The sequence below is a fragment of the Zeus faber genome, assembly GCF_960531495.2.
Source record: "Zeus faber genome assembly, chromosome: 22".
Classification (NCBI taxonomy): Eukaryota; Metazoa; Chordata; class Actinopteri; order Zeiformes; family Zeidae; genus Zeus; species Zeus faber.
The window spans coordinates 11110189-11122688 of record NC_137209.1 but is presented as its reverse complement, the minus strand read 5'-3'; the positions used below and the strand labels follow the sequence as shown (position 1 = coordinate 11122688).

Here is a 12500-nt window from a genome sequence, read left to right as displayed (position 1 = left end):
GCATCAACTGTTTTTAAGGAAAACGAGGGAAAAGCTGGAGGTGGATGGAGATAAAAGGACAATGGGCAAACTTTTATAGCACCTTTATCCCTGTCGCCGCCTCCCTTCTAAGGGTTTGAGCCTCCAAGCACCTGAACTGGGGTCAGATATATTTACCTAAGTTTTACATATTCGGCCGTTCCGTTCCAGCCGCGTTTCCCCGGCCACCACCAACGCGGGACGAACGAGACTCTCTCGCTCTCCAATTTTCTTCGACACGGTCGTATATCAGATAGTTCTCTGGTCTCTCTCTTTTTTTTTTTTTTGACTGTTTGCCCTTTAACCAAATACATCTGAGAAGACAAATCGCGGCAGTTTCACTGAAGGTCGCTTTTTTCGAAAAGCGAACGAAAGCGAAACTTCCATTTTCAAGTTCACGCCAACTCCCTCCCGAGCGTAGCGAACGAGAAAACCAGGACGACGTTTTGGGCCGCGTCAAACTGTCAGTCGGGCTTACATCCCACATTCACCTCTCGAAAATCAACCCGGCTCCGAAAAGGCTTTATCAGCCCGATAAGGAATCGCTGACACAGCCCGTGCGATGCACAGAAAAACACAGGTCGGGGGACTTTCAGGGCGCGTGGAACCCACATTTCATCGAGTTGATCTCCAGCTCTGAGGTCATGCGGGTGGAGGAGGTGGATGTCATTGAATCTTAACCTCGACTGCGAGAATACGCAAGATGTTATCGCCGGGGTTGCTCCGGACAGACAGGAAGAGGTGGTTATATGTAGTGGAGATACGCAAACACACACCACCACACTGTGTGTGTGCGTGCGTGCATGCATGCATGCGTATGTACGTACATGCGTGTGTGCATGCCTGGATAGGTGGGTGGCATTTCTATAATTGGACCCTGGCACACCTCCGCGTTAACCGCCATATGTAGGAAGTCTCTGAAGTCGCTTGTGGCTTCCTTCCTTCTCCATCAGGCTTGATAGAACCTCTCTCTCTAAAGCTCTCTTCTCCTCGATTGACACACACACACACACACACACACACACACACACACACACACACACACAATTGGCCTTCCTGAATAACAAGTCTAATAAGTGAGCACACATGTGGATAGAGGGGCACACACATTAAAGATAAGTTTGCCACACCAAACACACACACATACACACACACATACATACACACACAGGATGAGACAATTATGAAAGAAACACTTACATATCTCGATAATCAATCATTTGATTTGTTTCCTTCTGCTTCTCAATTTCTGTAATGTATTGGCCAGAAAATAAAACTGACTTTAATTACGATCCTGGATTCTGACTATTTTTTAATGATGTAGCGCAACGATTCCTAACCTATGGGCCGCGAGGGTATTGCAAGTGGGCTGCAAAACCATGGGCAAAGCACATAGATTTTATTGAAAAAGTAAATAAAAAATTATTAATTACAAGAACATTTGTAAAGGTAAAGAAAATAATAATAAACAATAATAATTTCATGGTATTTTTTCTTTATCATCACTGATAGATAGGAACTTATATTAGGGTGTACTACGTCCAAGCTGGCCCACGATTGACATGCACCTGTACATTTTGGAACTTGCGGTGATCAAAATGGATGGTTGGCTTGCATCAGGCACACTGAAAAGGAAAGAAGCCTTTGGTTCATCATCCACAAGACACAGTCCCAGCTGTCAAACAAAAAAAGAAAGGTTTGGAGAAAGTACAGCGCTAAATATTTATCAATGGGACAGGCACGGCGCTTGTGGCATTGAAGACGAAAAATACAGGAATAAGCGGAATGTTGAGCCAGATCTTCGCCTGAGACTGTCGTCCTTGAAGCCAGACATCCAGCATTTGGTGTCTGCCACGCAACATCAGCCTTCTCATGAGGTGAGTTCTTATTCATGTGCTCCTGTTATTGTTAGTTTTACGGTACGAACGTTGCGCGAAAGATCCATAGATATAAGGTTATTTTTACCCCACTCTTTACATTTGTTTTATCACTACTGCACTGTATGTATGAGAATGCATATGAATGTTAAAATATACGTCCTCTGAGAACGCGCTGTTTGGCTCCCGTGTCACTTCTGGTCGTGGATGTGGGCCGCCAACACTTTTGAGATTTTCAAGCGGGCCGGGAGTCCGAAAAAGGTTGGGAACCGCTGATCTAGCCTTGACCGCCAGAGGTTTCAAACTACAGGCCCGGGGGCCACGCCCGGCCCGCCACACAATTCGATGCGGCCCACTCCATGTTTGTAATATAGTGTTAGATCTGGCTACAAATAAAACATTTTAATGACAATCGTTAATCAACCCACGCAATTTCCCCTCAAAATATAAATCGACTGATAAGAACATAGAAAATTTTCTTTGGGGCAGGAGTTTTAGTATTTCCTCATTTCAACCAATCGATCTATTTGGCCATTCACGAATTGGGGACAGTTTGTTTTTCTCTCGCACGGACCCCCATGGAGGAGACAACCTGGCGGGCGGCCCCTCGAAACTTTGGGTTTGAGACACCAGGAGTAAACGGTGTGGCCCAGTGCATTGCACTGCAATCCCCAGACGAAACGTTTTGTCACGAAAACACACGCAAAAAGTGACACTGGAAATGCGCGGCCAATGTGCGGGACGGGATTATTTTATTTTTTTTATTATATTCTTGATCACTGTTAACAAAAAAATAAAATAAAATGATGAAAGCAGAAAAATATTAAAAGCTGGGAGGAGAAAAGTATAATGGGTAAGCAGCGCTTCTGGCTGCTGCTCCGTGCACTCATGTCTCTCCTTCTCGACTCTCCCTTCCCTCTGGTGTATGTGTGTGTGTGTGTGTGTGTGTGTGTGTGTGTGTGTGTGTGTGTGTGTGTGTGTGTGTGTGAGAGAGACAATACCAGAAAGCTTTTAGCGCACCAACTGATAAGAATGTGTGTTTCAAATACACTTCTGGTCAGCCTTAACGTATAAAGCCACTATTATTTGCATGTATCAGTGTGTGTTGCTTTGGCAACATGGTAAAAGCTGATGACAGCGGCTAAACTTTTGACTCCAGAGGAGGAGAAGATAGGAATGGAGGGAAGAGAAAATACACACACACACACACACACACACACACACACACACACACACACACACACACACACACACACACACACACACACACACACACACACACACACACACACACACACACACACACACACACACACACCTCAAACTTGGGACAAAAATCACAAACTACTAGAGGAATTAGAAAGGGAACAAGAGAAAAGAGGGAAAAGGAAATGTGAAAGAAGAGCGGTTAGGCTCTAGAGAATGAAAGAAAGAAAGAATTAGAAAAGTAAAAGACAGATTTGCACCAGCAACTCTCCTGCTTACATATCATACAGTACGCACATTTCGGGGCCCTGCCGGAGCCATATCCAGCTGATCCACAAGGGGGCACCAAAAACACTAATTTGGGAGGATGAAGCTGTTTTGCATGTTCTCAATGTACGTCGGAATGCAGTGTGTCTACGTCCAAATTCAAATGTCCACGAAACGCTCCTCTTCCGATGCCACGTCTAGCACCCCTACGGGAAACGCGAGGAATTGCGCAGCACGTTTAACGCAGCGTCTCAAAATCGGCGTCGCAAAAGAACGCGGGAAACGCCCCTTTGCGCCGCTCTCTGCGTCGTCTCGCGCAGAGAGAGAAAGGGTGGGGGTGGGGGGGGGGCAGGGGAGAAGAGGTGATGGGCGAGCGGAGGCAGAGGAGAGGAGACAGCGTGGTCTACATGTCAATCCATCCCACACTCCGACATGTGGCTGCAGTTGACCTTAGACCTGCCCTGCCCCAAACCCCCACCCACCCACCCACCCACTCACCCCTGCCATATGCTTCCATCCCTCTCTCTCAAAACTCAATTTTCCCCCCCGATGAGGCCATGCCTTCTTTCCTTCTCTCTGTGCATAGCTGCTGTGGTAATTAAAAATCACTGCACCACTCATTGTTTTTCCCATGGCTGTCTCTCTCTCTCTCTCTCTCTCTCAGACAGCAGTGTTTTAACAGGGGTTATTCTGGCATTCTGAAATTCAAGGACTTGGATGTACTTTTTTTCCCCCCATTTTCAAGGACTTCATTTCATGTGAACTTCATTAAAATATGATATAATGTTAATCTCATTGTCTACATACTGTGTGTGTGTATGTATATATATATATATATATATATATATATATATATATATATATATATAAATGTATTTGTTTGTTTTTATTAATGTCATTATCATCTACTATTATAAATGTCCATTTCCAACCATACTGGATTAAAAGTACATTTCCCTGGCATAATCTATGTCGTAAAGGTCTGGGAGTTTATGACGGCAGGAACACAACCAGTCGGAATGTCACAATTTTTTCAATGGTCGCGTATTTTTCAAGGGCTTTTCAAGCACATCAGCACAAGGGGGGCTATTTTCAAGGTATTTCAGTACGTCAATTTCTGGGGAGTGAATTCAAAGCGCCTCAAGCACCTCAAGGACCCGGTAACAAGAGCCTCGACTGCGACTCAGTCGCAGTCATTCTCTCCCTCTCCGTCGCCCTCTCTCTTCATCCGCTCTCACCGTCCTGTCAGCATGTCGGCGGGCTGTTTCTCAGGGCGGCGTCAAACACTTTCACACACTCCTGCGTCAACTGAATTGAATAGAGGCCCTGGTTGGCTAAGGGTGGAGGGGGGGACTCTTGGATCTGGAGCTCAGAACAAGCTGGAACAGGAAGTCATTCAACGTGACACACACACAAACACACACACACACACACACACACACACACACACGAAGGCAATTTGCAGTGCATTCCTATTCCTCCTCCTCCCCTTGTGTGAGTCACCCTGTTTGTGTGTGTGTGTGTGTGTGTGTGTGTGTGTGTGTGTGTGTGTGTGTGCGTGCATGTGTGTGTGTGTGACTGTCATTAGATAGGCATACTGTATCAGTTGAAATTTCCCCGAGCTATCGAGAGACAGAGGCTGTGTTGTGAGAGGCTCTCGAAGAACATAATGAAAGCGGGCGAGAGAGAGAGAGAGAGAGAGAGAGAGAGAGAGAGAGAGAGAGAGAGAGACCCACAAAGAGGGAAAGAGAGTGACAGACGACAGCGGGAGACAGAGAAGGGGGGGGGGGGGATCACAAGCATTTCAAATATGCATTTGAAGGACTCGCTCGTTTTGTAAGTGCTGTCCGACCAGATTGAGGACAGGTAAGAAGATAAGCTCCCCTTGCTTTTTCTTTACGAGCCCTCGGTTTTTTCGCCCAGTTTGGACAGTATTACGACCTGTGGACGCGTCACGTGACCCGCCCGATAGTTTGGTGCCAGCCGGCATGCCCACACAAGTCCAATTTCTTTCCCCCACGCTCACTCAGTCATAGGCCGCTGGGACAGAAGGCGGGGCGCGGGCCTCGTTCCGTCTACCGCGCAGTGGATCATTAAAAGTGTATTTGCCCGCGGTGCCTAGGCGCCGAAGTTAAGGGGGCCGCGGAGCCAAGGACGCGAATCAGGAGAGCTGTGGCCCAAGAGCTACCTTTGCATAGGAACTTTGAATATACGATATTTGATACGATCGGCGTACTTAAAACAGCACATGCGCCGTGAAACCCGGCGATTCGGACGCAACGGACACCATTGTAAAGGCGCACACTTGCAGTTGGAATGCGAGCGCGTTCTTCTGTCGACTTTGATGAGGGAGTAGTGAGATACACTGCATTTTCGATGTCCCCAAAATGGGCACGTATTCAAGGAAGTGTACGAGAGGATGGTAGACGATGTTTTTTTCCCCCCGGACAGTAGGGCAACTACTTCCCACTAGTAACCCGAGTCATGTAAAACTCCAGTTTTTCCAGTAATCGCTTTATTCCACATTGAACAGATGGAAATGCCTTTAACACATTATTATCTTAACCCGAATACTAAGCTTAATCCGGGTATTTAGTGCATGTAAACACACAGATGTTTTTAAATACTCCCAGACTTGCCCTAGTCTTGGTTTAAAAAGAAAAAAAAAATCTGATTTCCAGAAGGAGGATTAGAGCTAACCTAGGTCTACGGTGAGTGAAGTGTTAAATGAAACCCGGGCAGAGGCAGGTTTATCTTTGGATTCGTGGACGTGGTCCTCCAGGTCCACCTTGCTGGTGGAGAAAACGGATGATCCGGACTAAACCCAGCACCAAGACCAGACGGAAAAGGCGGACTAGTCCTTAAGTACCTCAGTCTAGGACTTCCTAGTCTAGAACTAATTAATATCAAGTTAATTAATGTCTCAGAAAGGCATTTTTAAATTCTGCATGAATTCAAAGGGGACCAATTATGCTCCTTTTCAGCAAGTTAATATACTGTGGGCCCTGGGGCCCCCAAAACAAGTTTTTTAAGTTTTTTTTGCTGAAAATACCACTCAGATTATGCATTCTAGCCATTCTAACATGCCTCTAAATCCTTCCTGTTCCAAAATGGGCTATTTTTTATGGGGCGGAGCCGCCCTCCCGAGACCCCTCGTTCTGAGCCAATGGGGTTTGAGCTTTACTCCGGGTTCCGTTGGATTTAGTCCGTAAACTTTCACTGATTTCACCTCGTCAGTCCACCAAAATCTGTTTCCAAACAAATTTGACACGCGAAATCAGCAATTCAGCTGCTGAATCCTCACTCGTATTAGATCTACGAGGCCTCATTTAAAAGTTGGTTCCGACTTTTGTTGCCGTTCTGCAAGCTTGTGGGGGGGACACGGACACCACACGCAGGGATTTTTGATTGTTTCATGTAAACTTTGGAAAATAAAATAAATAAAACATACATCTACAATACAAAACACACTATTTTTATTGGTTTCGTTTGGAGAAACGTCCCCAGCAGCGCTTATTATTTCTCCAGGACTGAGAAACAAATCTGAACGGGTTTCAAGACATGTTTTCTGACACAGACGGCTCACCAAAAAGCTGACTGGTTTGTGTGATTTCACAGTTTGTGTGTTAGTAGGCACACCAGAGACCCAAATGTACGTGCACGAAGCACCGAAAAAGTTAGTTTTTCATCGTAGGTCGCCTTTAAAGGTGCAGTGTGCAGAATTTAGTGGCACAGGTCGCAACCAACTCAGCACCCCTCCCCATGGCGGCGCAACGAGACGGTGGCCCTGAAACTCACGAAAAAATGTGAAAGAGACCCTCTCTAGTGTTGTGTCCATTCTGGGCTACTGTAGAACGAACATGGCGGTGCAACATGGCCACCCCCGTGGAGCGTACCCGCTCCCGACGTAGATAAAAAAAACGGCTCATAAGGCGACGCCCACACCATTCTAATTTTGATGGGACTATAAAGTAACTAAAACACACTTGTGAACATTATATTCCATATCCGCCAACTCCATTCTCTAAATTCTACACATGGCACCTCTAAGTAGAATTAGTTTTACTGATTTAGATTAAGCCCTGTCTGCAAAGCCCGCCCCAACCATTGCACTTAATTTCAATTTTTTTCCTCAAACTTCAACAGGCAAATTATTTAGATAACGCCAGAAAATAGATTCTCTATTTTTGTATTTGGAAGTTTGACGCACTTTGGCCAAATAGGTTAATATCTGATGCTGACGGGTTTCGATATATCGTGCCCCCGTGTCCTCTCTGGAGACAGACTGGCGGAGAAATGAGAGAGAGCAAGAGGAGGGAGGGGAGGGGGGGTTGGTGGGTGGATGATGGGGTCAAAATTGAGCTTTTCATGTAAACAAACCAAGATGCCCTCGGGGTTGCGGTTGTGTGTGTGTGTGTGTGTGTGTGTGTGTGTGTGTGTGTGTGTGTGGGTGCGTGTGTGGGTGCGTGCGTGCTGGGAAGTGGGTGGGTGGAGCAATGGGTGTCAAAGAAGTCCAGATTCCCAACACTTAGCCTCCACCGGATAGATGCAGCAAAAACAGAGTGGGAAGAGAATGAGAATGAAAGGGGGAGAGAGAGAGAGAGAGAGAGAGAGAGAGAGAGAGAGGGAGAGGGAGAGGGAGAGGCGGATGGGGTCCACAACTGTCAATGTGTGCGTGTTCTTAATGATTAACACAACCCGTTTTCCTGGGATTTCCCTTGAAGGGAGAAAAATGGAGGCAGGGGAAGAGGCCGAATCAAAGCGTGATGAGCCTTTTTTCGGGGAACATCGGCAATTGTGCTACGAGCCGCATTTCTCATAAAGCGGTTAGGTTTGAAACACCCTGTGCTCCGACACATTTCTTACAGGCATTTAACAGCAGAGCGAATGTGGATGTGTGTGTGTGTGTGTGTGTGTGTGTGTGTGAGGGGGGCGGGGGTGAGAGAGAGAGAGAGAGAGAGAGAGAGAGGGTCAAGCAAGCAAGGCAGAGATTACATTTTTATATTAAAAACCTGGAAGACCGATTCATATCAGTCGGTAGATGAGTTAATAATTGACAGTAACACACACACACACACACTTTTTTAAGAATGCCCCATTGCACCCTCTGTGTTTGTGTTCGGATCATCACACCCCAACACACTCACAAAAACAATCATTATGGTCAATGACACAGACACCCGCACGGCCGGAATGGTTGCCAGGTATGCTGCAGAAATACGCGGCAGACGTTCAAGGAGGAGCAGGCGCGGGGTCAAGCGAGATAAAAAAAAACAAGCCCCAGGTCTATGCACAGAGGAGCTGGTACGGTACGGTGTATGGTGGAGGAATAAAGCCGAGCCAGAGTAAATGAAAATAAAACCTGTCCAGTGTTCAAGTTCAAGGGGAAAACAAAATCCACGCCTCACACACACACACACACACTTTCTCACATATTCCCCTGGGAAGAGAGAAAGGGAAGGAGGGGAGAAAGGAAACTGAGCTTGGATTGGATTGGCAGTGTGTGTCCGAACCCGAGCCTGAGGAAAAACTGGCTTGACAAGAATCCTACACAACACAATGCTGCCCGGTGGCAAAAAAAAGAAGAAAAGAGAAGATACATCGTTTAACAATTAAGCTGCAGGATTGAAATAACATCTAATAACACACCGAGTCCAACCAGTCACAAAACATGGAAAGTGTAGTGTTTCATGCTCTACTCTGACCCTGTTTCTTCTCAAAAGCCTGATTGCCCTGTACGTGCCGTTTGGTTCTGGTTTTTCTTTCCCGTAAAGAGTGTGATCGACTTCGAATAGCCTTCGAGGAGAGTCCGCTCTCAAACAGGACTCCGGGTCCAGACGCGGACGCCGTGGCGACAACACACGCAGCGCGATCACTCACCTCGTCCCACTTGATGAACTTGCTGCCCTTCTTCAGCACCTCATGGACGGACACGGGCTTGAGCTGCAGAGCGTGCACCCCCGGCTTCGCCCCGGCCATGGCGAGGGGGGGGGGGGGGGGGGGGAGACTGGCCGCCTGGCTGCCCGGCTGCCAACGCCTAAACCCCGGCTACAGCGAGCGGCAGCGCTCGGTCGACTCCCCGGCTCCCTCTCGCTCGCCCTCGGTCCACGCTCGGAAACCTTCTTCCGGGGAGAGGGAGTCAGTCAGTCTCGGGTTTTCTTTCTTTTCTTCTTCTTCTTCTTCTTCTTTTTTTTTTTTTTCGCAGGCGGGGCTTTTGAGCTTCTTTTTTTTTTATTTTAAGTTATTATTATTATTATTTATTTTTTTTTGCTCAAACACAACTTCCCAAAAGTTGTTGATCGCCAATAACACGCAGAGATAACACGCCGCGCGAGTCATGAGTCACAGAGACTCCTCTCTGGTGGCGCAAGACGCGCGGACGGACCGTTCGTGGCAGACGAATCCTTTAAATGACTCGTCGGTCCGGAGTCACTCCCGCAAAAAGAGCAAACGGTTCCCTCGCAAGCTGGAGGAACCAGATGAAAGGCCGAGGGATAATTTGGCACCATTCATATTGAATGTGGCCGATTTACACGCCGACATTGCACCGAAACGAATACATTCTGGCGGAAGGGAATTCAAATGTTGCCGTGTGCGCCTTGCGTTTCTCTGCCGAAATAAACAATTTAAAGCGAACGACACAACTCAGAGGCAGCCTCTCGCTCATCGTTCGCCGACAGTCTTCCCTCCCTCGCTCCCTCGCGTTTACACGAGCTGAACCAAAGGAACCAAGAGCGGGGGGGGGGGGGACCGACACCGCCCCCCCCTCCCTTTTTTTTTTTTTTTTTTTTTACCGAGTCACTCGTCAAGAACCGAATCTGAAAAAAGAGTCGAACCTTTCACCACTACTCCTCTTTTTTTTTTTTTTGCCGCTGCCGCTGCCGCTGCCGCTGCCGCTGCCGCTGCCGCTGCCGCTGCCGCTGCCGCTGCCGCTGCCGCTGCCGCTGCCGCTGCCGCTGCCGCTGTCTCGTCTTGTCCTGCCGCGTCCCCGGCGCGCCGCGGGGTCCGGGCCCGGCCGCTGTTTTTTGTTATTCCAGTCGCATTAATGTGTTTATTCATGTATCCTGCGGAGTGATCTTTTCATCCCCTTTCCTTCCTTCATCTGTTCCGCTCCCTTCCTCTTTTTTCCCTCCCTCCCTCTCTCTCTCTCTCGCTCGTCGTCTCGTCCCACTCGCACGCTACCCCAACTTTCTCTGCCCCCCCCCCCCTCTCTCTCTCTATCTTGTTTTTTTGTTGTTTGTTTGTTTGTTTGTTTGTTTGTTTGTTTGTTTTTGCTCAGACACCACATTCGTCCTTGTCGTCCCATACATGACGTGACATCGCCCTCACTCCAGAGGCATTCTGCTGGGGTTTGAGGCTTCTGCGGGTGGCGGGGCCCAGCCAAACCCCCTCCCCGCCCCCGTTGGTCGCGTCGGGGGCCCTCCGGGTCGATAAGATGTTCGGACCACAGCGAAAAACAGCCGTTATGAAATGAAATAACGTGCGACTATTGGTCTTTATTTTTATTTGTTTTTGGGGGGGGCGGCTGTGGACCCCCCTGGAACGAGCTCAGCTCCCACCGATCGGGAGAGAAAATGTGAAATCCAACATTTTTTGGGGTTTTTTTTCCACGGATCGCCGCGTGGGTGATCGACGATCTACTATGCGATCTCCGGGGGGACGGCAAACGCTGCCCTGCCCGCGCTGCGGCGTGGCGTCTGGGGGGGGGGGGGGGCGTCACGCCGCGGGAGCGGAGGAGCCTCCTCGTCCGAACCCCGCAGCCAAAGCACGTTACGACTTGGAATTCTCCCGATCAACGAGGGGGGGGGGGGGGGGGGGGGCGAGAGGAGAAGCGATTTTTTTTTTCTTTTTGTTGGCAAACGCCCCCCATTCTCCCGACACCCCAACTACGCGGAGCAAGAATGTCTGCTATGTGTGGTCTGACTGACTGGCTGATTGCTGAGGGGGGACCGTTGGGGTGTTCGTGTGTGTGTGTGTGTGTGTGTGTGTGTGTGTGTGTGTGTGTGTGTGTGTGTGTGTGTGTGTGTGTGTGTGTGTGTGTGTGTGTGTGTGTGTGTTGTTTAAAACACACCTGAATACCCAGCAGCATTGACAGGCCAGCGGGGATCGCCAGGGGACATTCGGTGTCCTCATAATCCCATAATTATTAATTGCGATGCAAGAAGGCTTAAATGCTGTTTTTATGATTCGCTCATGATTCCAAAATGTAATGGCGCCGCTTTTAAGTTGACTCTACAAACCACCAAAACTGTACCCGTGTGTGTGTGTGTGTGTGTGTGTGTGTGTGTGTGTGTGTGTGTGTGTGTGTGTGTGTGTGTGTGTGTGTGTCTGTGTGTGTGTGTGTGTGTGTGCGTTCATAAACACAACGACAAGGTGTTGTGTTTATGAACTCACACAGGCACAAAACCAACGACAAGGTGTTGTGTTTATGAACACACGCGCGGACGCCCACACACACACACACACACACACACACACACACACACACACACACACAGAAGAAGGCAATTTGCAGTTTATCTACACCACCAAACAACCGTGGCCTGGTGTCTCTGTTACACCGACTCCATATCAATGCCACATGGCCTGGAGAAGATACATCGTTTAACAATTCAGCAGCCGGATTGTTATTCGTGTGTGTGTGTGCGTGCGCGTGCGTGTGTGTGTGTGTGTCTGTGTGTGTGACCCCATTCTAAAACACAGTTGTAACTGAGTCCAGGCAGAACTGTTGATTAATCTGATCCCGAAATATCACATGAGCACTAACACGCAGAGTGCACGTGCACGCACGCACACACACGCACACACACACACACACACAAAGACACACAGGCGCAGGTACACAGAACCTTTCAAATGATAATATACGATGCAAATACATGCAATTCCTTCAATGGCAAAGTGAACTCAAATGACCAGAGATATTGTGTTCATCCGCCGTGTAATAGCACACACACACACACACACACACACACACACAGCGGCAGAAATATCTTCTCATTAGCCCTGCAATGGTGTCTTGGTTACTGGGTTTGAAGAGCAGACACCTGTGGTGTCAATAGGACCCCTCTCCTTCCCCCACCACTCCCCTCTCTTGCTCCCTCTACTGAAAATACCCTCTCTCTCTCTCTC

At 48.3% G+C, this 12500-nt stretch overlaps 1 protein-coding gene across 1 annotated transcript in view; it reads right to left on the bottom strand.

Moving 5' to 3' along the window:
• The window catches only part of plcb3 (phospholipase C, beta 3 (phosphatidylinositol-specific)), a gene marked incomplete at its 3' end in the record, with an annotated part of 53750 nt that extends 44107 nt beyond the window's left edge, over window positions 1-9643 (bottom strand). The window contains 1 exon segment of the mRNA XM_080023182.1: window positions 9249-9643. Within this exon segment, the coding sequence (XP_079879308.1) occupies window positions 9249-9347 (99 nt within the window). The 5' untranslated portion in view covers window positions 9348-9643.
• Between the last annotated feature and the right edge of the window lie 2857 nt (window positions 9644-12500).